The sequence below is a fragment of the Corapipo altera genome, unplaced genomic scaffold, assembly GCF_003945725.1.
Source record: "Corapipo altera isolate COAL_440 unplaced genomic scaffold, ASM394572v1 23b, whole genome shotgun sequence".
NCBI classification, from domain to species: Eukaryota; Metazoa; Chordata; class Aves; order Passeriformes; family Pipridae; genus Corapipo; species Corapipo altera.
Genome location: NW_020884885.1, coordinates 1,790,516 through 1,817,060, shown reverse-complemented (window position 1 = coordinate 1,817,060; position 26,545 = coordinate 1,790,516). Strand labels below are relative to the sequence as shown.

Here is a 26,545-nt window from a genome sequence, read left to right as displayed (position 1 = left end):
GAAATTCTAAAATTCTTTAGGATCAGGGAAAAATTTAGGTTGGAAGGAACCTCTGAAAGTCATCTGATCCAAGTCCCATCTCAAAGCAAAGCCGAAAGATCAGGTTGCTCAGAACCTTGTCCAGCAATGTACTGAGTAGCTTCAAGAATTGAAATCTCATGATGACTCTGAAGAGCCTACAGTAATTTTTAACCACCCCTTCTGGGAACAAATAATGGTGGAATATTTTCATATGTATAACTGGAATTTTCCTTGTAAGCACTTGTTACTTTTGAGGACACAGTGTTTTACCTCATCGTCTCTATAACCATTAAGCAGTTGAAGACAGCAGTAAATCCCATCGTATCCTTCTCTTTTAAAACTAAAAAATCCCCTTATCTTTCCTCAGTCTTTCCCAGCATGACGTGGATGCCAATCCCCAAAGCATCTCAGTGGCCTCCCACTTGAGCAACTCTTTTCTCAATGGTTTCCTTAGCACTCGTGAGCCAAAAACTGGACAATGTACTCCTGATACAATCTCATGATGACAAAATGGAAGGGGAAAAAAATTCACCTCCATCAACCTGCAGACCACACTTAGTAATAAAGCCAGTACACAGTCAGCCTTTGTCAACACAAGGACATATTCCTGATTTATGTTCAACTTGCACAATTCAACTTGCACAATTCAATGTGCTCTTTTTCGTAGATGCTCTCAGGTTCAATTCCCCTATTCCTGGGGTTATTCCATCCTGGGTATAGGACTTTGCATTTACCTTTGCTCACCCTCACAAGAGTTCTGTCAGCTCATTCCTCCAGCCCATCAAAGTTCCTCTGATGGGTAGCCATACTCTCCAATTCATTGCTAAGGGTTCATTCCACAAAACTGCTCATGATGCATTCTGTCTTGGCATCCAGGACAAGAACAGGGATTTTTTTTCTTTTTCCTTTTGAAGTCACATAACCCTATAGGGCTTTTAATTTATTCTGGTTTCAAACATGTTTGCTGTTACAAGTTGTTTTTTCGTTCCTTTTTGTTTCCTTGAGGTTTTCATGTACATTTGATTAGTCTGCAACTTTTTCATAGTCTCTTTATACCAACATTAAAAGGACTATAAATTATACTTCAGATTTTCTGTTGATAGATGGTGTTTAACACCTGGGACATCTAACTGCCTTGCTAAATGAGGAAGCAATTGAGTAACATTAAGGGAAACTTCTGGTTACCCACAATGGCAACTTCATATGCTTCTGTACAGACTCTTCAAATAGTAGCAGATAGGAAGGGTTGGCCTTTATCAATTAGAGAAAATGACTGGGCTAATGGAAACGCAGAGACTACAGAGGGGTAGTGTACTGAACAGCGTGTCTGAAGCAAGGAAGAAGGGAGGAACCGGTAGTTTATGGTACTCAGGCAATAGCAAGAAAGGAACAAGAAAGCAGGGAAGATGCTGGGCTCGTTGTAGTATGGAAAAAATGATCATTTGTACTAAGATTTCTTAGCACTGTGTGGGACTTAATTAGGGAGAATAAATGAAGATTAGACTAACAGTTGTAAAACAGCTATGAGATTAATCCAAGGAAAAAAAGTAATTCTGTGGTAGAAGGTTGATGCAGCAGAAATTTTAACAAAAAAAGTATCTCATAATAAAATGGATGTTCTTGACCATATCAGAACACAGTTAAGAGGAAAGGAACAGTTATAGTTTGGAGATACAGAATCAGAGAACTAAGGAACCCCTTCCAAAATTGTTTTAAACATAAATTTAGAAGGACTCTAATCTCCCATTTTACAGTTACATTTGAAAAAAAAAATTCTATTTGAAGAGTTCTAGTTTAAATACTTTTATGAACTCCTATTAATTTATATATCACCTGTGTAATCAAAGTATTTGGTCTGTATTAACAGCTATGTATGGTTGAGAGGCATCTCCCCCTGCCTCACTCTCACAAAGGAGACTAAGTATTTATTTGTATTTTCAGTGAGATCACTGTACATATTCTCTTTTGAGTTTATAAGAAGTCACAGCTCCTAAGAGACTACATGTACTTTCCTAAATATTGAGATACATTGGTGGGTTTGTGAAATAACAAAAGCAGCAGCAAAGGAACTTATAGAGATTTAAAGATGCTTAACAAAATATCATGTTTTTTCTAACATGTACTTGAGTAAGGCCTGAGAGATTTATCTGTACATCACAAACACACAAAGTGTTTCAGAAGTGTTCTCAACAAAGAAAGAAGAGAAAAAAACCCACCAAAACAAAATAACAGAGGCAGATGGTATATGTAAGGTACACATGCTGTTCCACCTATAAATTTCCAATTATAAACAATTTCTATGTTTTAATACTTAGTCCAGTGTTTCTAAGAATAACATTCTGGAAATGTGATAACTGCAATGAGTACTTCAAAAGATTTTATATATATATATGCACATATTCATCTGAAGGAAACATTGAGAAGAGAATAATTTTGATTCATCCTTACACAGACTATTGCTGCAAACTCCTCACCCACACCAATAGAGAATTTGAACGTGCTTTTTCAAGTTGACTTGACCCATGAGTTAACACTGAAAACATTGCCCTCCTGACATAAATAGACATAGCTGCAAAATCTGAACAATTCCATTGGTGTTTCAAAAGACTATTCATTTTCAGGAACTAATCTTATTCAATGGCTCTAAAGCAATTATGGAGGATATAAAAGTATTTGGTGGCATACCTACATTTTGGATTCAGGCTGGGAGCCTACATATGTGGCAGGAGGGAATTTCTCTCTGTACTAGTGCAGAAGTGTATATTTAGAACTGTTTTCTCATATCTTAAGAAATGTAATTAATTGTTGAAGCCAACAAAGTTACCTTTCCCAGGTCCTGATCATTGATTTGTATAAATTTCTGAGTATACTTTCAAAAGGGATGCAGATTTGAAAAGCAAAAATAAATGAAAATAGGAAATGAAGAACATTTACAGAAAAATTTGTTCATGAATACAGTTTAGTTTACAAAAATGTTTAATGCCAGCAAAACTGTGGTTTCCAATGTGCTTAGGTGTTCCACATACAATAAAACATGATAGTTTAGTATAACAATTCACAATTCCAAAATATACAGTCAAAAAATATAGGTTAAGAAGTGATATTAATTTCACTGACAGTGTAATGCTCCACAGGCCAGTTTACTTTGACACACAGCAATTTAAGTTAGAGTACAAATAATAAAGTCTATGCTTTTGCTTGAGCAGAAGTTAAAGATGAAATGCCCACAAAATAGTCACTTAGTCTTACGAAAGCACAGAACTCAATCCAGTATTTTTTCAAAAACTGGATTAAAAACCAGTTTTACATAGATGTGTTTCAGTATCAGGCTTCATATTTATTTTCCTGTGATCTTTACTGACACTGCCGGCTGCTATTAGAGAATTTAGATGCTTAAATTCTCTGCTTTTTTACATTACTGTTGCATTTTGTGTTTACTATGACCACATACTCATTAAAAATAATACCTGTCTATACTATTTCAGAAGGGTCTTTCTGAACTTAAAAATAACAAATACTATGATTTATAGAAGATATGCCAAATGGTAATTATGTTAATAACTACTACACTGCAGTGAGATAAAAACATCATGCTGTTTTGCGCACTGAATGTAAACAAGCATATCAAAAAAATGTGCAACTTACCGAGATATGATTATACCATTGACTTGAAGGAATTTAAACAGCTCTTGTGCCTTTTCACGGTCTCGTGATTTCTCCTTGGCTGTCAGTGTATCATAAGGTACCAATAAAGGATGACTACCTCCACCTTTAGTAAGTTGAAAAGCTGTTAGTTTTTCTATTCTAAGATTTATTTTAATTCATGTATGAAAGGAACTATTCAATTTTGATTGTCTTACACTGTCTTCTTTCAGATTGCTTCTTCTCCCTCATTTTCCTTGTTTTTTTTTTTTTTGGTTTTTTTTTGGTATAGATCACAGGATTTTGGCTTACCTTTGCTTTCCAACTCCATTTTCTTCTTTTTGGCCCATATATTATGGTAGTTTTCTGCCATTACCTCAACCATTCCCTATGTTACCACCAGAAAAAAACAAGATGCAAAATTAGAAGATGACAACTAAAAATTCTGTAATTCTACATAATTTTACTATCTTGGGTAAAGTCTACACTCTTGTGGCAAAGAAACATCATAGTTAAGTGTCAGGACTATGTTCAGGTGTTTTTTGAAGTCAGCACAAGCACAGGATACACATATATCACATACTATTATCAGCTCCTTCCCTGGTTTCGTGATAACTTTTTCTGGGAACTCAGAAAGCACCAATGGCATGAACAGCAGAATTTTTGTATGTTTCATTTTTCCAGTATGTAAATAGTATGGCATGCACCTTTTTACAACAGCATATCACAACCACAGTCACAGATACAGTCGCAAAGCCTAACAAAATTCAGCTCATTAATAATAATAAAACCAAATCTATTCATTCTTTTCAGTGCAATATATGCAAAACACAAAGACAAACCTGAAGCTCCCTAGAAAGTGCCACATTAGAGAGATCAAGTGGTGCCGGGATATACCCATTTCCCTGCAGGGAAATAAAAAGATAATTTTTTTCAGATAAAAGTATTTCAGATAAAAGTATTCAACTACAACATCTCTTTTGTTGACCTGACTAGAGTAACATCATTCACAATTTTAAACTTTCTTGTAGAAACTGTGTGCAGCTATTGTTTTGCAATGTACTGAAGACACACAGGATAATTAAGAGAATACATCTGCTGATGTGGAAGTAGGAAAGTTATGCAGATACTTAGATCTCTCTATTTGCGAGAGATGGCAAGTTGCTAACAACTATGCTTTTAGCCTAAGAGAAGAGACCAATCACGAGACATACAACATGTGCCTTCAAAACATGACAGAACAGTGTGGGAACAGCCTGGACAAATCCTATACTAAAGACAAGACAACACAACAAAAAGATAAAACAGGTTATTGTCTTGAGGAATTTACAGACTAAGAAAAAGGAGGAGCATGATGTATTTACAGTCTTCAACTGTTTAAAGTGGTAAAGTTCTGTGCAACAAACCTATTAGGTACATGTGAAATGTAAATGGTTACATATAAATCAGTGATTTCAAACGTGTACTGAAACTAAGCATGTGCTGAAGTCCTCTACTCGGTCATGTCTTCATCATGCATCTTCTTGGGCAACAAGGCTCGACTACAAAACAAGTTCAAATGGCTGGAAGCAGAGATGCCAGAGACAGCAGGATTCCCTGTAAGGCAGTGAAGCTTGCTGAAAAGGTAAGAAATGCTGAAGTATTGTCTTGCAACAGAGTGCTCAGGGGCCACTTTTGGTAAGCAAAAACTGGCTCTGGGAATGAACCCAACACAGGCCTAAGGTGCCAGATACTGATACTCACAGGATCAGTGCTCGTGCAAGTGTGCATGAGGAGTTACCTTGTGACACATCTTTGCACACTCCTCGCAGGACTACTTATGGCAGCAGGACTGTGCCCAATGCATTGCTTATTAACTCTCACTATATTAAAGTACAAATGTGTGTTTAATTCAACTCAAGCAATTCCCAAACACTTGTCATAGTTTTAAACAGCTTTCCCCATCCAAGACACAGACATATTGACCAACGGTCTTAACATGTGATTACAAAAAAATACAAATGAAAAAAAAAATCTGTTCTCACATTTTAATGCTAGATAATATATACAATAACCTAAAAATTTTACCTGTATATTAAAAAAAAAAGTGTCAAATGTGAAATCTCATGTGTCAGTCGTAATTAGAATCTTGAAAAAAGCCCATTTTAGGCTCTCCTGTTTGACCAAAAAAAGAAAATTGCTAGATTTGTTTGTTAAAAAATAAAAGACTTTAAATACTCTGCCGTGTATTCTTTGAATGACTATATTAAAACTCTCTTTAGTTCTTCTGAGAAAATGAAAAGCAATAGCTCTCTGATATGGTCTCTGATAACCGTACTATCTTAAAAGCTGCTGCATTTTTGGAATCCACTCTTCAGTGTTATTTCACAGTGTTTGTTATAGTGACATGACTTTCAATCTCAGAACTCTAACATTAAAAGCTTCTTTTCGTTAAAAGTATATAAAACTGACATAATTGTGTAAAATTTCATAGTAAATTAGTGAACAGGCCTTTTGCTTTCTAAATTTAAGCAATTCTACATTACCTGACTAGACTGAGATATGCTGCGAAGCTTTTCATTTTCACGCTGATGTATTATTGTTTCTCCTCCTTCCTTGGTCCTTTCTAGGCTCCATCCCAGGGCCAACATGGTTTTCAATGATTCTCTGGCAGGCCAACGATAAATTTCCTTTTCCTTTGATGAAAAAATGCAAAATCTCTCTGTATTTAGTAAGTAGCGAGAACTCAATAAAAATATTCTGTCCTTCTATATAAATTGTCACATACCACAGAAGAATATAAAATTTGTATATTATATGAGAACATACAATATAGTTCTTCTCTCATGAGATGGAAGCTTTGAAATACCATTTTTTTTATTCAGCTCTTAGTGTCACTTATTGCTGGGATATGTGTTAGAAACTAACAGCACTGCAAGGAGCTCTGGAGCAGTAATGTTGATTAGATCTGGAAACTTACTCATTGATTCCTCCAGCACAAAATAATAAAAAATTGGTGTTACTATAAGTGCTATGAAATTATTTAAGCAAGTATGTACATTTGAATACATCAGCACTCAAGGCCTTTTTTTTAGTCTTTCTATATTTATATCCATTCACAGATACAGAACATTAGTGAACTATATACCTCTTCATATAATCACAGTTGTCAAAAAAAAAAGTAGGAAACAGCCTGTACTGCAACACCCCTTTGAAAAGTAAAGGTGTTGGAGAAATTCTGAAAAGTTATGACAAAGAAAATTCAGAGTATATCACATTAAGACTTTTCAAATCAATTTTAATAAAAGTATTTCAGTTCATGCTGTAAATTAGAATTTTCCTGACAGTTACTTAACATGACAGCTGTTATGGATGGACCTGATTTTTAGGTTCAAAAAAGTTCTAATTTGAGACAATTTAGAAAATTCTCTTTGAAATGCTTAAATAACAACTCAACCAACAATGCTTTGGCTCCTCTCCAAAGATTCAAAAGCAATTTACAAACCTTAGGAAACTAAACATTTTGAATCCCTCTTGATTTTTGTCATCTCCATTTTCTGAACAGGAAAAACATGGTAAAGAGGGACAAATTTAATTGATTTATTTTTGTCTCCCAGTGAATCATTGCAAAAATAAGTAACAGAATTCAAATTCAATTCAGTGTTCTGACAACTAGAAGACATTCATGCCTAGTCAAGAAATTCAAATAAAAATGCATTTAAAACAATTTAAATGTTTTTCTGCATTTTCAACTGAATCATCTACACATTCTTTACATCTTTCTACCATCTTTCTTGAAGACAAAATTGCCTTCAGATATGTTAAATTACACTTTCTTCTAAAACCAGGAGTTGCTGCCAGTCATTCCTTGTCCATGGAAGACTGAAAAAACTGTGCTACTGATATGTTGACTATAAATTGGTCCAGGCCTATGAAGAAACGATGAATATTATGTGTAATGGAAGCAAGTCATACAAGATTCAATGCAAGATTAATTAAACAATCACTTCAGCATGTAGATGGACCTATTTGTCCTTCTTCCTTTTCTATCATATAATTGAAATAGATTTTAAAAAGTAAACAAATCAATTTACTTTGTGTTAACACAGTTGAAATTTCCTCTGTTACCTTTTCAGCTAAAGTTTTGAAAGGTCTTATTAATGGGTGAGTCTTCATATTTTCATCCAGGGAAACGCCATATTTCCATCCACTATTTGTCTGAAAAAAAAAAACAACAACCAACCAAAAAACCACTGAAATAAGCTGAGAACACAGATAAGTGACAGTAAATTAGTCAGTTTATTCTGTCATATCAAACTGCTAATCTACTCCCACAGCTGCTCAGTTCCTCAAAAAAGAGCATGCAATCATGTGGATACACAGGAACAAATCATGCCCTGAATAGGTGCGATCTGTGAGTAGTAGGTCTTATGATACCAGTTCTGAGCCTAATATACACTGGCTCCCTTCATGTGGACTCATGCATTGAGAAAGTACTGACTGAGGCAAAAAAGATTGCCTCAATTCTTTGGGAGGCTAAAGCGAAAAACACAGAGAAGAATAGGTAACATTAACAGATTAAGCACTAAAGAATATAACTGTAATGAATCCTTTACCTTAAACAATATTAACTGACATTTATGGTTTGAAATTATTATTTGTACATTTACATAGCTGTATATATGTGTAATTTTCTCTACAAATTTGCATACATAGCCCCCAAACAACAGAATTGTTATTTTATATAACTATACCATAACATTGCTATTCGTTATTGTTACAAGAAATTATTTAAGAATTTATTATCTTGTTTTAGAGCTGTGTAGAACTAGTGAAACAGAAACACGACACAGTGACAGATCATTTGGGAAACCACAGATAAAATTAATACATAACAGTCTTCTTAAAGCTTATAAGAAAGAAAAGCTATAATTACTTTTTCTGATATAAAAATTATATTAGACTGTACTTTCTTAGATCATGGAGCTGCTGCAATAAAATTGAATCTCTGACTCCTAGTCAAAACCCACCATTACTGCATAAAATGAATCCAAGAACTATATATTCTTACTTAAAAACAAACAAACAAACAAACCAAAACTAAAACCCCAAACCAAAAAAACCAAACCAAAACAAACCCCCAAAACCCCAAAATCAAACCAAACGCCTCTTTTTCAGTCACCTCAAATCTGGGAGTTTGGATTGACAGGAAGCTGAACATGAGCCAGCAGTGTGCCCAGCTGGCCAAGAAGGCAAATGGCAATCTTGCCTGGATCAGGAACAGTGTGGACAGCAGGACCAGGGAAGTGATTCTTCCCCTGTACTCAGCACTGATGAGGCCACACCTGGAGTACTGTGTCCAGTTCTGGGCCCCTCAGTTCAGGAAGGATATTGAGGTGCTGGAGCAGGTCCAGAGAAGAGCAACCAGGCTGGTGAAAGGGACTGGAGCACAAGTCCTATGAGGAGAGGCTGAGGGAGCTGGGGTTGTTTAGCCTGGAGAATAGAAGGCTCAGGGGAGACCTCATCACTCTCTACAACTACCTGAGAGGAGGTTGAAGCCAGGTGGACGTTGGTCTCTTCTCCCAGGCAACCAGCAGTAGGAGAAGAGGGCACAGTCTTAAGCTGTGCCAGGGAGGTTTAGGTTGGATATGAGGAAGAAAGTTTTTACAGAGTAATCAGACTTTGGAATGGGCTGCCCAGGGAGGTGGTGGATTCACTGTCCCTGGAGGTATTTTAAGATGAGACTGGATGTGGCACTTAGTGCCATGGTCTGGTAATCACGGCAGTGTTGGATCAAGGGTTGGATTGATGATCTCGGAGGTCTTTTCCAACTGTAGTGGTTTGAACCAGGTTTTCCCCCTGAAGCTAAGGAAGTGGTAACCCCCAGGGGGTGGTGACACTGGCGGGAAGCCAGTTCGAAACTTGCACACCAATCCGGTTGATTTGATGATTCTATGACTCTATGATGTTTATCTCAATACATTCTTTGAAAAAGTGACAAATTCCAATGCATTCTCTTGAGCAAAAAGTTTCTTCCATATATCCTAAATAAATATGTAGACATTCATACACTCTGAACAAGGACCTATCAGTTAAACTGTCCAGTATTTCTTTCAATATTCATTCCAGGTATTATTTACTAGTCTTTTTATGACAGTTGCCAGTCTTCAAATAATTCCTACCTTATCAAATGCCCATTTATCATGGGAATGTTCAGCATATTTGCTTATGATGTACTCCAACTTTTCAGGAAGTACAAGGCTGTAAACGAAGAGGAGCATGGTCATTCAATCATAACTTACAGCAGTCTGAGTTATGAAAAAAATATCTGGATAATACAACACTAATCAAAATACTTCACCTCCAGATGAAGGTGAGACATTTGGCTTTGCAATTCTCTTTTCTTTAGAAGAAATGTCACAAAAAAGGCAGAGCTATAAGGGCATTTACAGAGAATCTTCAAATACATAACAGTTGCACTTATTAGCAATGAAAACCTGCTTCACCCTAATCTACTGGTAATTTGGTTGCTAATTCTTAATACAGTATGATATTAACATGGATGTTACACATTGCATAATGATGGAAGAGTAAGATTTTAATAGCAAGACTCAGCTAGTGATCCTCAGTTCTTGAATATAAAAGTATTAGAAATCTGTATTTTAAAAGCACAAGATTATTAGGAAGGCCAAATCTCTATTAAATCATTCTACATTATCTGCTTATTTTGCCATGTCAGGTTTTTACAGATCAATTCTCAAAATAAGGTGAAAATTTTACAAAAATTTGGCAATAAGCCAACTGAATCATTTACCAGATTTTGATGATCTTGTACTATTTGCCATAAATACACTCTAAATACTTATGGTATCAAATGCACATATCCCAAACATTTGAACTATTAGACAATAGGGTACATAATAAATAAAGAATTTACTATGTACTGTGCAGATATAACATGGAAATATTTAACATCTGTGCATTGCTGAGAAGAATACATTTTAAGTAAACAGGATATGTTGCAGTGAAGTATTTGGCAGGAGGAAGCAATAATCCCCATACTACTACTGAGAGGTCCTAGTATCACTAACAGTCTGTCACTAGCCAACTCTCTCTACAGATGAGAAAAAAATGTTAATAAGGAAATATTTAAGGAAAGGAAATCACTATGATTTATGAGACTCACTTTGCTGTGCTGACAGGTTTAGGATCAAAATTTCCTTCTGGATCCATTGAAGTCTGCTTTTCCAAAGTTGACATAATTCGTGTATCTAAATAATCAGGGGGCAAGGCACCAGCTATAGCACTTAGACAGGGCAAAGCCATTCGAAAGAGCTCTGGATCATACTTCTGCAGGAGAGATAGGAACTGGTTGGAAAATCCAATAGAAAAACATGCAAAATGTTAGTGAAAACCAAGCTGCCATATGCACAAACATTAGAAGATGCAAACACACAGTAAAGCACATTTAAAATTTAAGCATAAAGCAAAATTATTGCTGCGTGGCATCTATTTTTCATTATATCAACTTTACATATTCTTAAGACTACACAAATTACACAAGAGCATGCTGACACTGTGTAAGTATATACAATAAGTGTACAGTGCAAGCTTCCTTTGAGCCATGAAGGCCTACGTAGGAGGATCAAGAGTTGTTCACCTTGTTACAGAGTATGATCATCTATAAAATAATGCCTTAGTTCTAAATTTACTCTTTCCTATCTTAATTACAGAAGCCATTTTTATTTAACACTCTTTCCCCTCAAACTACTTCAGTTTAAAACATACTCATTAAGGAAAATTTTGTTTTACTGTAGCAAAGTCAGTTCATTATTCCTAGTAATCTTAGTACAAAACAGAACAGTGGAGAACACCGTAGCTCAGCAGATCACAGATTTACACAACTCTTCTTTCTCTGGGCTGATAGCCATTTGCAGAAAAGTGAAAATGCTATTGAAAAAATAGCCAATATTTTTACCAATACTGGTAGAAACATATCATCTTCATTTATTCGTTAAAAGCTAAGATGCACTAATTGGAAACGTTTCATTGTGTCAGGCCCTCCTGATACTCCTTGCGCTTGTGAAAGCAGTAAGAGGGAGGTAAATGTTGCTAAAATCAAATACAAATAAAGCTTAAAAAGCCATTTCAGAATAATGCAAATATCATCGTCATTTCCATATTATAAATCAGAATGCCTAGAGGAGCAATCATCTAAATCTGTTGCTTAGAATGGGAACATTAGTGAGACGCAATGAAAAAGATTTGTTACTGTCCCATAGTGAGATCTTGATTTTTGAGCCCAATCAAGCACAAAAAGTATTTACTCAGTAGAGCATTTCTCCCACCAGAAATGCAACTTTTTCTTACTCAGAGAAAACTAAGCAAGTTAAAAAATCCCAAGATCACACTTTGGAATATAAAAATGGAAAAAGGTTTGTTTCATAGAATGTTGCATCATATCTCCTAGGCTGAGCAATAGCCAGAAAACTAAAATAATACAAGTACATGTTAGAAAACAGACAACATAAATTTGCTGTGCATATAATAGCAATTCAATAAGTACGTACATATATTTATTAAAATTAATTTTACGTCAGTAAAAAGTACGTACGAATATTTAGTAGAGCTAAGACAGGAGACAACACCAACATCTTAGTGCAACAAGCACTAATCATTACTTGTGTATATATATGCATATATATATACATATATATATATAGTGTGCATGTATTGCCTCATTACTGGTGTAAAGCTTATGGGTATATCAAGACAAAGATTTGACATTTCATTGGTTTGGAGAGAATCTTTCAAGATTCAGCATTCAATTTTTCACTTCGTTAAAAGCAGTCATTGCTGTATCTCCCATATTAGATGAAACAACTGTCAAAAGAGGAACTTTCTGCTCTTTGCACAGCAAATTATCACTGTAATGCTTTTATGGTCACCCTGTACTGTAATGTGAATGGCAGTCATTACCTTATGAGACAAGGAATCAAATATTCCCCAGAAAAGTTTTTCAGTTAAATGTAATTCTTCTTCTGCTGCAATTCCATAGCTTCCCATTCCTGAAGGCAGACAATAGTATTTCCAGCACTGCTCATAGTGATTTGTCAGAAGCTAGATTTTCAAGAAATAAAAATGCATGTAAAACATCAGTATTTAACAAAATAACAAGCTGTTATATTAAACTGTTACAAGAGTAGTATTATTTGTCTCTGCCTTTTCATTTCCAATGGCTCATAATAATGGTCCTTTTTTTCTTTTTCATTTTGGGAGAGCAACAGAGCCCATATTGTGAAAATAAAAAGCCTGTATTATCTCCAACTGCTGCTGTGGAATTCTTAGTGATGACAGGGAAAAGTAAAATTTCAGAATTGTCACCATTTCAGTACAGATTAGCTCACAGAATAAAAACAGACACAATGAAATGGGTATGAAGTAGGACATGATAGATTCTGATAAAAAGTTTTACCAATTCAAATTGATTTTACTCCTGTCATTTGTGGTTGATGGCCTCAGTGTTATTCAAAACACTGCAAAAGACACCCACAGTACACCCTTTTACCTGCGACTGCTCTTCTTTGGAAAAACTGATGGAAAGAAGTATCATACAAGCAATCTGTAATATATCAGTTAAAGAGCTAGTATAGTATACTGATTACTGATGCACTTGCCACTGATTTCTTCTTTAGAACTAAAAATTCCTATCCCATGGGAAATTTTAAAATTTCTTTTAGCATTTAGCATTTTGGTTTTTACTGCAATTCTGTTTAAGAAGGGAAAATAATAATTAAAACCCCAAATCAAACACTCCCTCTTCACCTCATTTTTAAGAAAAAATTAATGCTGCTCCAAAGCATGTTTGTGAATATGGCAGCTCAGCTTTAGAGTATGACAGAATTTCAATTCTTCTGTAAGAAGACCTAAAGACCTAAGATCATGCTCTTTTATCCAATGGAAAAGTGAAGCAAACCTGTCAGAATAGTCAAAATCTCACATTTTTAATTCTCTATTTACAGAACAAGAAGATGAATAAGACTTCTGTTACAGATTGTTAAAAAATAAGTGGTCAATTTTCTTCCCTGTGTCCTGTCTCTTAGATTTCACTCAGAATTCATTCCTGGACTGTGCATCCTACCATATAGTTCATATATCCTAGTTCATATAGTTCATATCCTACCTATAGTTCATATAGCAGAAGAAAAGATATTGAGATAACACTAACATTTAATTTGATACATTCAAATACTCTTTTGTTGAAGTAGTGAGAAAGTCAACAGTTCACTAAACAAAATTGCATAATCAACTTACTATATACTGTTTACATTAGGTAAGATCTCAAAAAATCTGCAAACATTTCATTAAATTTGAAAGACTTTATAAAATGCTTACATTATTTTCAATTGAGAATTAATTTCACATTGCTTCACCCTGCCTGTTCTGTTTTTAAAAACATGATGACAACAGTTTATTTTGAAATTTCATGCTGAATGCATGTACAGAAAGTATTTACCTTAAGAGGCATTTTACAGTATTCATTGAGCAGGGGCACATCAAAAACTAGCCTTCTCAACAGCTGTTGTAGCATAGAGGGACGTAAGTGGCTGTAATTTTAAAAAATGTTATTAGTAAATGTCATACAGTTCAGTAAAAATTAAATAAAAACTGAATTTACATATTGGGATACAAAACACTGATTAAAAGTATTCTGTAAAAGCAATGGTAGGTGCTTAAGGAATCTCATCTACATATAGAATGATATAGCACAGAAAGTTACGCTACTTCTTGGTCCTCTTAAGTGAAAGCCAAATCAGCATTTCAATTCCTAAGGTTCAATTCCTCAGTGTTCAGTTCAGCTTTAGGAGTTGTTTTTGGAATACAAACACATTGATCCCTTAAGTCCTCAACAAACAGAGTCAGACTTGCCAGAACATTTTTGGTGATTACTGGGGTTTTGGTTTTACAACTAATCAGAATTTATTCTGTATCACCCTAAGCCTGATATCAACATGACAGCCTCTATAGTGCAGTACCCAGAATGGAAAAATTAAATGTATTTTTTCTTCAGAAAAAAAATTGTCTCGTATGATGAGAAGCAAGAATTTCATGCAAGAATAAAATAATCTTAGTTCTACACTATACACAAAGAAAGAAATTGTTAAAATACGTATTCTGCACAAAAGAAATCAATCTATACACAGGTGTCATACGTACTGGCAAATAGCAAGCAAACATTCTTCAATAGTGTCTCTTTGTGCTTTTGTAAGGGACCGTCCCTTGGATAACCTATATATTGTGTGAAGCATGGAGTCAACCAGAGATGCGTGATGCTCTGTTCCAGAAAAGAGGGGAGCACATCTTTTGAGTAATGGAAACACAGCTGAGCAAATGTATCTATTTAGCGCGAGAGCTGCCTCTGTGGTACTTAGAGAAACCTGTATGAAGTAGTAAATGATTGTTAGTATCACACTGAGTAAAGGTTATTAAATAGGAAGTCTATAAAACATAATACTTAAATACTCCTTAGGTTCCCTTAGTGGCTGGGTGCTAACATGATATTCCCAGTATACACATGAAGACAAAAGCCATTTTTTCTCAACTAGAGAAAATCCAAGCCATTCACTTTTGTCCTATGTCTTGCCCCACTGCACTTTTTAACCAATAGTGGCAGAAGAGAATATGCAGATTCTTTCTTTAAAAGGTTAGAAAAACCCACTAAACATTAAGTAGTACTTTTCATCTCATTAATTTCCTCATACATATGGATTTTTAGTGTAATTATTGGAAGTACACGTAAAATAAAAGCAATCATTAGGCTTGTTACAGTATACTCAATCTATTTATTTCATTACTGTACAACCTGTATTATAAGTTTTTAAACTACTTTACATTGTTGCTTCATAAGGTGCTACTATATGCTTGTAATCAGACTTAAGCATTATAAATTAGTAGTAACTGAATTAATATTGGTTTTGTTTTATAGCGAGCCTATAATACCTTTATTAAAAAAAGCAGTTTTGACTTGAAATTCCATTTTTTCACACTTACAGGCCACTATAGCTATCCACTGCACCTAAACTCCATAGCAAAATACGTACTGTATCCAAAGAGGCAGAAGCTCTTAAATCTGGTAAAAATCCAACTTCCAGTAGGTGAAGGAGGAAGCTTTGGTCCTTAATGCCATAGACACGGTCCAAGAAGAGTACCATGGGTGCTTTATGATCAGGACAGAAACTTGCAGACATGTCTGGTTCATTTACTGTGCCATCTGCACAAATATATAATGCAAATTTTAATTGTAGATAATTGATAAAACAAGAAACATCAAGACAATAAAAGATGCTATAACTGCATTTAGTGTGTAAAATGACATATTTTAAGAAAATTATATTCTTGTTTAGTTTTCTTGTATGCTGAAAAAAGAATAGTAAGTTTTCACTATTTAAAAAATCCTATTATTTTGCAGTTTATTAATCTTTCACTCTTAAAAGTTTAGAAATGAATGGTAAAACATTCAACTTGTTTCATTACTATTACAGAGAAGGCTTACATGGTAAAATTAAAAATAAGTATTACTGCAAATACCAAAGAAACACAGCAACTGTGAAGTCAAAGAAAGTTAAGAAGTTTAATTTTTCTCTCATGTAAACTAGACTAGAATGAACATGGAATCCAAGGGGAAGATGACAAAAACAACTGTTATTGACTGATGTCAACTGTGTATCTGATAAAACATCTCTGACTGAAAAGGGGTAAACACAATTCTTGTGAAACAGAAAGCACAACAGAAGGACAGAAAGGAGAATAAATTATTTCGCCCTAGAAGAAAATGAAAGACTGGTAGTTTATAGCCCATGGAACACAGAGAAATTAATGTGAAACATGGAGATCATAATGTCATAAAACTCCACATCCTCTGTTGAGTTTATGCTTTACAGAAAATTTTGGGTTTTATGGTTACCTTGGAAGTTATCTTGTGGAAATAAATCCACCCTGGATAACCATACTGATAGTGTCTAGGAAAGAATCAACAGTCACCCAAGAAGCAAGAATGCTATGATCAATACACCTCTGTAATCTGAATTCTGATTCTGAATTGGTTTTGAGGTCCAGAGTAAAGAGGGTGAAAAAAGTCTTCACTGAAAAAAGTCTTGCCTTTAACAGAAAGTGTTAAGAAGGTTGTTAGTTCCACTGACAAAAAGTCAGCCTCAACCTCAGTGATAGGTAGGGATCCAGGTACAAATACAGAGCTACACAGTTTGATGCAGAGAGAGCAGCAGATCCACACCCTGGTTTCAGGTCTTCTGTGTATACACACAGTACACAAGGTTTGCGTCTTCAGAGAATAGTCTCATTCTCCAGAGGAGAGAATAGAGGAATCAGAGTAGTAAGAGAACAGGATAGCAACACTGCAGCCGAGCCTCAACCCCATAGTGGCAACCCTTGAGGTACTTAGGTGGTTAGTCTTGGATAGTTTACCTGGGATATCTTGGATATTTACTTGGGAAAGAAAGATGACATCTTAAAGAGAAGAACCACTTCACCCTTTGCACAGAGGCTTCCCTGGTGGTAGACAGGGTTGCCAAGGATATGAAGTAGCAGCCAGTGGAAGCGGGAGATTGCTGTATTATGCACTAAGCTGAGTGGCTTCATGACATGTAAAAGAATTCCATGATAACTTGTCTGTACTTCATGGGAGGACCTTATGTGAGGCAGGCAGAGATATTGGAGTATCAAAGTCTCAAAGGACGGGTGAGATTGTGGTATAGAGAAGAGGGATTTAGTCATCTTGATTATAAAAGAGGGAATCTTATGGGACAAGATGAACAAGTACAGAAATAGACTGCCAGCAAAATCTCAACTCTGGATATGAGGAGAGCAGACTTCAGGCTGCTCAGGGAATTGGAAAGTAAGGTCCCCTGTGAAAGTGTTTTTGCAGGTGCTGAGGTCCATTAGTGTTGGTCACTTTTCAAACATCACCTCCTAAGGACATAGAAGGTAATTCCCTAATGTCAGAAGTCAAGCAGACGAGGCAGAAGGCTGGCTTGGCTGAACAGGGATCTTCTCTTGGAGATAAGGCAAAAAAAGGAAGGTGTATGCCCAGTGGAAGAAAGGTCAAGTGATATGGGAAGAATTCAGAGATGTTGCTTGATGTAGGGAGAAAATTCCTACGGCCAAAGCTTAACTGGAGTTGAAGCTGGCCAGAAATGTTAGGGGACAATAAAAAGAGTTTTTTCAAATGCATTAATGGCAAAATATTAAACATATTTCAAATATATTAATGGCAGTATAGAAATATCATCAGCCCATTACTGGGTAAGGATGGTCACCTCACAAACAGTGACAGAGACAAGGCAGAGGTACCTAACACTTTCTTTGCCTCTGACTTCAACACTGATAACAGACCAAAGGGATCTCAGTGCCCTGAGCTGGAGGACGATGACTGCGAGACTGATCAACTTCCAACTCAGCATAGTCTGTGATTCTGTGACTAATAAAAGAGAAATCAGGCATCTAGGATTAAACATCAGAGATCAGAGTGGAACATTATACCTAGAAATTGGGGGAAAGACAATAGGTATAGAGTAGCATCTTCTTCAGATCAAGACAATCCAGAAGCAAATATGTCTGATTTTCACTTCCTCTGAAAAAGTCATGGAAGAAATAACCAGCACAGTTCCAAGAAACAGCAAAGGTAATTAAAATGCAATATGCATGTGTGGCATTTTAATCAAGCAAGGACAAACAGGACTCTATACTGAGAGTCATCAGTGACCTATAGTAGGAAGAAAAAAGGGAGCTTAACAGTCTGTATACAACACTAAAGTCTTCTGTTTGGATAAATCATTAACAAAACTGACTGGGCAAGTAGACAGATGCACTTCAATGAAGACAACTGCCAAGTTAATGCATCTGCAGGAAAATAAGACATGCCTACACCATGCTGAGTTCATAACTGGCATTACAAAGAGATCCCGAGGTCGTCATTGAAAGTCTGTGATATCATCAGCTCAATGTGTAGCTGCAGCCAAATGAGTCAACAAGATATTGGACACCATCATAAAGGGGTACTCAGAATATGGGAGAGAGCATCATTGTGTTGCTATTTATATATATATAAAATAGAAAATTAACACATAAACCAAACACTTGTGTGCACACATTATCAGTACACCTGCTCAGGTTTTGTGTACATCCCACAGATGTTTTCCATATATCAAGATTGCAGAATAGAGATAGCAAAAGTACACATAAGGCAACTAAAGTAGTTAAGGTAGTGGAGCAGTTATGATCAGAGACTAAGAAAAGTTTGGATTCTTAAGTTTTACAAAATGAGGACTGGAAAAGGATATAACTGAAATTAAGAATATTATTTATGTAGCTGACAAGGTGAATTAAGAACTGCTATACACCAAATCCCAAAACACTACAATTCAAATATGTTAATTAAAATTAATAGAGCATAAGTTGTTTTTTTTTTCTTTTTAATAAATGCGTAAAATGTAGCAAATAGTGAAGTTCTAGAACTTATTGCCACAGGAGTTTGTGACTAGAGACATTATTCTAAAGAGATTAGATACATGCTTGAATATCACATCCAGAAACAGACATTGATAGGCAGAGAGATACACTGATCTTTCTAAACAAATGACTGGATGATGTGGAAATACAAAGAGACTGAGCCTAAGCTCACACATTTTACTTAAAGTGGTAGCATCTCTACAGCCGCTGCTGAAGACAAAAGTACCAGCCCATTAGTGTGATCTTTCAAAGTATTTCTTATGTTCTTACATTCTCTGAACCACAGGAGCAAACATATGTGCTACTAGAGCAGCTCTAATTGATACAGATCTAATTAAAATTTGAAGAGCAGTTCTCTGCTTATATTTAACTCTAACAAAACCACTTTATTTCACACTTGAATGCTAATGTGCCAAAAGACTTTTATAAAATATAACTAGTCTAATAAAAGTATTGTCGTTACCTTTGTTAACTGTTGACAGTTTTAGTGGTATACTTATAATCCCAACCAAATCTTCAGTTGGCACGAGAGATCGAAGGATAGATCTGATTCGAATAGCTTCCCCTTTTCCACTTTGAATAAGCTGTTAGAAAAAGTTTATCAATTTAGATATTTAGTACTGATGGACATTAGAAAATTTTCCTCAAAATATTTATATTAATATGATTTTTTCAAACACTGGAAGAAAATTCACAGAAATTCAATTTATCTGAAAACTCTAATGAAGTTGCCAATTTTCGGTTGTTCCTCCTTTTGCATCTGTTCTTATTTTGATATCATATCAATGATTTCACAATATTATAAATTCCTGATAACACAAAAAAACTCCACGGTGATAAGATTTCTAAACCAATCAGATATGGTGATAAAACTGAAACTTACTGAAATACTCATGTTAACTGCAGAATCTTAGGTACCAGGTTTTCAGCTTGCTTCTTTACACTACAAACAGATGCAAATCTGCATGATGTGGCTACGCATTTTTCTATTATTTCTATGCCATAAAAATTTCAAGAGGCATTAACAACAATTAGGTGACCAATTCCTTTCAACTTCTTGAAGAAATCAGGTATTCATAGCCTGTGTCTGAACATCTCTACCAGTAATTTTCTTAACGTAGAACTACTGTCTCTGGCAACAGAGAGCTACGTACAGCTAATAAAGTTAATAGCTTTGGTAGTAGTAAGTAGGCAGGCTACAAGCCAAACTTCTTCCTTCTTATTGTATTGAAACACATATAGCATTTTCATCTGGGCTTATACTACTAAAGAATTTTAAGTACTGAAGAGCAAAAGTCAATCTAACTAAAACCAAGTCTTTCCTATATCTTTTATGGGTGTTACAGTTACAACAGATATTTTACATATTTTTCCATGTATTCATTTGGTGTGGGCACCATATTTCATCAATGCACACAAAAGCAGCTCTGTATCACATTCTTATGAAAATTATTTTTATGTCTTTCTAGAGAACAGTAAAGGGCCAATTTCAGAAATTGTTATTAGACTGCTTGTTTAATTGTGCAACACTAGAAGTTCATATTTGCTTTTATTCCATAGTCATATAAAAATTATCAAAACTTTAGATAAATAGAAAGCATAAAGGAATCAAAAGACCATGATTCTTTATAAACAGCTTGCAGGGAATCAATTTATCTAGATACAGTAAGAAGCAATAAAGTCTACCTTCTGAAGGGAAGAACTCTTCAAACAGAGAAAGGTTTAGTTAGAGATGTACAATATTATGTTTACAAATCTCCTACATTTTCTAAGCAAGTGACAAAATGAACTTACATGCATTTCTGGTGCACAGCGTCCAAGTAAATCTATGAGAGCTGAGTAAAATGACATGATTGCATTACCCATGTGCACAGTCTCCTCTTCCTCCTCCTCCTCATCACTAAAAAGTAAAGAATAACAGTGAGCATTTTTGCTAATGTAAGTTTATAGCTCTTTTCTGGAGATGATCCAGAGACTATTAAACAGACATACTCAATTCTCCTTGGCTCTGAATTACAGCGTTTTTATCCCTAGAGTAAGCATGCAACTGAACAGTAATAGGTGACTTTACATGAGCCTTCTATCTTCCTCTTTTACTTTACCTTAACCTTAGCTTCATTTCACAACAGCCTTCTCCTTTGCTTTGTCCATCAGGCTTTTTCTCTCTCTCTCTAACTCTCATTCCACTTTTATCCAGTTCATGCTTTATGAATTCCATATGACAACTGCTTGTGGGTGCGAATCTCTAATGCTCTATTTTTGTATAATGCCTTACACAGCAGGGTCTATTATCCACTTATTGCAAGCAAGATTGAATCCACTATGAAATCATCATTTGCCAAACAAGCTTTCACATTTACTTACCCTTCTCTTTTATATGCCTGGGAAGGAAGGTCACGAGCAGGATTCTCTGAGATCCTGATAGCTTCCTGCATAGCAGCCAGCAAACCATTTCCTCCTTCTCCCCTAAGGTCTGGCCCAAAGCACTCTGGTCGTCGAATAAGGAGCTTGACAACAACACTTGCATTTTCCTCAACACTTTCACCTGAGGACCAAAAAACACTATACAAACTTTCTCCAGAAATGTATACTTAAGTCAGAAGAAAACTTAATTTTTCTCCTAAATTTTACAAAATATAAAACAAATCCTCATCCTAATAGTTGAAACCAAAAGTGTATTAAGTTGGCATCATTGGATATGCTTTATCAAAACTGTACTGAGGTTTAAAAGTGCTAGTGTAGACTTGCCTTGCAAAAGTTTTACTGCATTAGAACTGTCCAATCTAGAACGGTTCACTTTGGAAGGTTAATTTTCTGGCAAAGACTAATCTCTCTGGTGTAATGGCTAACAGTCCCAAGAGGCCAGAAGTCTGCTACTGGAGTGGGTGGGAAGGACAGGGAGAAAATACAAGGAAGTTGTGATGACTCACAGATTTAGATAATGACTGTCTAGTAGAGAAAGGGAAAGCCGTGGATGCAAGCTGTATTGGGTTTGCATGATCAGGTTTTGGCAGCAGGGAGGGCCATAGGGGTGGCTTCTGTGAGAAGCTTCCACCAGAAGCTTCTACCAGAAGCTTCCGCCAGATCTGACAGAGCCAATGCCAAGACAAGGCTGAGCCAATCAGAAATGGTGGTAACATATTTAAGAAGGAGAAAAAAGTTATTGTGCAGATGTAATTGTAGCCAGAGAAGAGAGGTGAGATGAACAACTCTGCAGACACCAAGGTCAGTGGAGAAGGAAGGGAGAAGGTGCTCCAGGTGCCGGAGCTGAGGTTCCCCTGCAGCCCACGGTGCAGACCATGGTGAGTCAACGAGTCAACTGTGCCCCTGCAGCCCATGGGGGCCAGTGGGGGAGCAGAGATCCACCTGCAGCCCATGGAGTCCCACACTGGAGCTGGTGAGAAAGAAGGCTGTGAACCCATGGGAAACCTTAGATTGATAGAGCAGCTTTGGTGGATATGTGGCATCCAGCCAGGGTCAATCCACCACACAAACAAAGCAGAAAGATAAATTCATTCACTGTTTCCCAGGTAGATGTTTAGCCAGTTTCTAGAAAGGACCCCAGTAGACATAATGGTTGTTTGGAAAGACAAGTTCCATAATCACAAATGTTCCCCTCTTCCTTCTCATTTTCCTGAGCTTTTATTGCTGAGCACAATGTCATGGTATGGAATATCCCTTCAGGTAGTCTGGACCAGCTGTCCCACCTGTGTCCACCTCTTGCCCATCCTGAACCTAACTGTGGCCAGCAAAGGAGGGGAAGGGGCAAGGTATGAAAACAAAGAAGAAAGCATTCATGCTGCACAAACACTGCTCAGCAACACTCAGAAGACTGGTACGTTATCAACACTGTTAATCACAAATAAAAAGTGCAGCACTAAGCAACTTGCTATGAAGAAAATTAACTCCATCCCATCCAGACGAGGGTGTGAGAGTTCTTTGATTTTTAATAGGTAAACTAAAGCAAGGAAAGTTGCTTAACGTTATATCCTTGGTACTCCATCAGTGGAAAACTCATTTCAGAGTTTAATCTTCTCAATATGATTAAAGAATAATAAATTGTATTTTAGATTGAATATACCTAGAGTAAAATACCCTGATACTTTCTATTGCATGTTTAAATATTTGTTAAATTTGCTTGCTATTTAAGGCCTGAAATGGGATACTTCTTTTTTCATTTACAAAAACTGCACTAAAATCAGTTTTAAAGATCACAGTTTGCCTGAAACAACCCCATTTATAAGAATCTTGTGTGGGAAAATGTATGTATATTTTAAAAGCGAAAAGAGTTAGTTTAAGCATTCTATAAATTCAGTACAGGCAAACAGGTTGTGAGCTAGATGCTTGCTGAATAAAAGCCACTAAGAAAAGGAATCTTCATATAAATTAACTGTTGAAAATAGCTTTAATATCTTGCAGTCTGCTCTAATTTACCTCATAGGTCAAGTTAATGAAGAATTTTGCTTGAAGAAAAAAGCTTTGCTTATTCCAAGATTCATTGGCCAGAACCAAAATTCATTCATATGTTTACAAGTGTGTTTGTTGCTTTTATCTCAAAACCCACATTTTACCTTATTTATTTGTAATTATCCTCTCAAGAAGAAGACACAAAGAAATTACTAACCTAGTTTCAAAAGTGCTGAACCGTACCCAAACCCATAATAATGAGAAGATTCAAAACCCAAACCAGAACAGTTTTTCAGAAATAAAACCACTGAAACACTTGAAATTAAAACTTGATTCTACTGACTAGCAGTCCATCCAGCAAAGTTTACTCTTCATACTAAATAAACTATCACAAGAAAGACCAGAGTTATTTTCATCTAATTTTATAGAGCACTGTTAGCATTTATTTATACTGTTTAAAAATATTTCCCTTTCCCTCTCCTAGCTGCCCTTCAAAAAACTTTCCATATTGGCAGACAAAACAGGTGGTACACTGATAAATCTTCTGGTCTCATCTAATCTCTAATCTAAATTACTACTTTGATGAAAAAAAAAAATTCACTTGAGCTGAAGTATATTCTTGAGTGGCATTTAGATAAGACAGATTTGATTTTAACATATTTACGTAATAAATTGCAAAAGGAAATTGCCCACAGAAGCAAGTTATCGAAGAAGATTTTATCTTTTTTGAAGATGTTAAATGTAAGATACAGTCAGGAAGCTTTACAAACATCAATTGTTCAGGATTATGGAAATTTACTTTTTGTAATGCAAAATACCTTAATTATAAGCCTCTAAATCTCCCAATGGTGTAGTGGCCAAGATAGGTCTAAAATCAGTGCTCAATAGTTATGTTTATAACCAGTGTATAGAGTATATGTAAATACTTGAGGAATCACTTGAAACCATAATAGGTTAATCTACTAATTTATGTGATTTGCAAAAAGATTAAGAAAAAAATACAATTAAGAAGATTCAAAAAATTTACAATAATTGGCATATACCAATAATCTTGCATTTGTAATAAGAAGAATATGCATTAATCTCTTTTCAGTCATTAACACATTTTTATGATTAGGAAAGTAATTTAAAGGAAACATTTGATGGAATTTGGATGCCAAGAAATTAAACTTACTGTTAACAAAAACTGCAAATCTTAAGAATGACAGGTAACGTTCACCCTCTATGGGGTTCCATCCAATGTCTGGATATCCTTTAGCCAGCAATACTGGACAGCTTTGCAGGCCACAACCTGCCAGGTAGGTAACAACCTATAATACAGAAGCAATCATTTATTCAGGTGTTCAGAAATAAATTTCTAAACATACCTATAAAAAAAAAAAGAGCATAGTATTTTTTTTAAAATCAACATTTTTTATATACTAGGCATTTCACCTAAGGAACTATCAATGTCATTATTTTATCAGTCATGGTTTCTTCTTCTGATGATGAAAAAGGCTATCACTCTTTATTCCTGAAGTTACCTAATTATATAACGACACAACAATACAAAACCATGAACAAATGTGGAATGTGAGAAGTAGAACAAAATATTGTAGATTCTAGACCTATTTAAAGGACATAAGCAACCACTAAAATACTCTTTAACAACTTTAAAATCATACCAATAACCATGTACAGTTAATTTGCTACAACAGCAAAATAAACATTACATCAAAATTTTATATATTGTAATTCTGATTTTAATAGATATGAAAACAAGAAACTCTTTTGCAAGAGACTGATAAATATCAATGAACAGTTTTAAGAGTCTGAAACCAGAACGATTAAAAATTTTGGTATTATGTAAATTCCTAACACAGCATTTCTTATCAAGACGAGTATCTTTAACTAAGAGAAATCTTAAAGAAATTATGAAAAAATTCTTTAATTATAGTAAACTGAATTTCTGAAATGTACAGAATAATTTCTCATTCATCTTAAAGTAAATTTGCAGATAACTGTACAAACACAAAGGACAACAAGGTTATAGCACTTAAAATCAGTAAGGAACATGAAGAATCTTTTATGAACTTGTAAAAAATTATACAAACTATATTTTTTCTTATAATGGGAGGCAGGCAAAAATAGATTGCAAAAGGGAGATATATGATGAGATTATACTTAGTCATTATCTAATGCCCCACAAGAAAAAAAGTTATGAATTCAGGAAGAAGAGTTATATCTCTGCTGATACAGTACCTAAATTGCCTCCAAAAGGCTGCAACAGATGAAAAATGGGCTGATGTGAAAAACTTGCTTATGAACAGTATGCAGTAAGGAAGTTACTCAGAGCACTCTGTGCAAAAAGTATGCAATTTCTAAAAGGACTTGATAGTTTTCAAGCATTCATTCAGAAGATATAAGTGAAATGCAGCTCATATAAAATGTGATAAAAACAGTAGAATAAATCTCTTTTTCTTCTCTTTTCAGAAGTTGCAATGTTACCACCAAGCCACATAATTTCAACCTATTCAGTGAACTCCAGTATATCATCAGGCCACGGGATACTGTCCTTGTGCAGTCCTCTACCTTCCACACATTCACACATGTAAATGTGTGTAAAAAGAGTTTAAATTTCCAATGGCAAAAGTTCAAAAGTTAGGTTGTCTCTGTGTAATTTATTTGCTTTGAACACAGGCTTTATGGTACAAACTTTAGTCACATAGAAATGCTGTATCATTCTGTGAATAGGGCATGTCTGCCACATTCATCAACTGATAGCTAGACAGTATGAGCTTTTTCTTGTTATTTGGTTTATAGATGTGTTTACTGAATAATATCCACATACTGCACTAGGTAAAGTTACTGACTCAGCAAAGGCAATATGTTACAGCCAATATATTACCACTGTTACAGCTAAAATGACTGATGAATTTGGAAAGCCCAATCTGAGACATATACAGTCTGATTTTTCAGCATAAAATACTGC

At 35.3% G+C, this 26,545-nt stretch overlaps 1 protein-coding gene across 6 annotated transcripts in view; it reads right to left on the bottom strand.

The window, feature by feature from the left end:
* Positions 1-26,545, bottom strand: part of RYR3 (ryanodine receptor 3) — a 207,424-nt gene that overhangs the window by 63,799 nt on the left and 117,080 nt on the right. For 3 of the 6 annotated variants that reach the window (XM_027642328.1, XM_027642330.1, XM_027642329.1), the window contains exons 44-58: positions 24,749-24,884; positions 21,532-21,712; positions 20,962-21,067; positions 19,631-19,751; positions 15,744-15,913; positions 14,860-15,080; positions 14,159-14,249; positions 12,622-12,762; positions 10,829-11,010; positions 9,825-9,903; positions 7,771-7,860; positions 6,189-6,338; positions 4,506-4,568; positions 3,976-4,051; positions 3,667-3,790 (exon numbers count right to left, since the gene is read on the bottom strand). In XM_027642328.1, coding sequence (XP_027498129.1) covers positions 3,667-3,790; positions 3,976-4,051; positions 4,506-4,568; positions 6,189-6,338; positions 7,771-7,860; positions 9,825-9,903; positions 10,829-11,010; positions 12,622-12,762; positions 14,159-14,249; positions 14,860-15,080; positions 15,744-15,913; positions 19,631-19,751; positions 20,962-21,067; positions 21,532-21,712; positions 24,749-24,884 — 1,931 coding nt within the window. The remainder of the gene's footprint in view (positions 1-3,666; positions 3,791-3,975; positions 4,052-4,505; positions 4,569-6,188; positions 6,339-7,770; positions 7,861-9,824; positions 9,904-10,828; positions 11,011-12,621; positions 12,763-14,158; positions 14,250-14,859; positions 15,081-15,743; positions 15,914-19,630; positions 19,752-20,961; positions 21,068-21,531; positions 21,713-24,748; positions 24,885-26,545) is intronic. The other 3 variants (XM_027642331.1, XM_027642333.1, XM_027642332.1) reach the window with 1 other exon arrangement.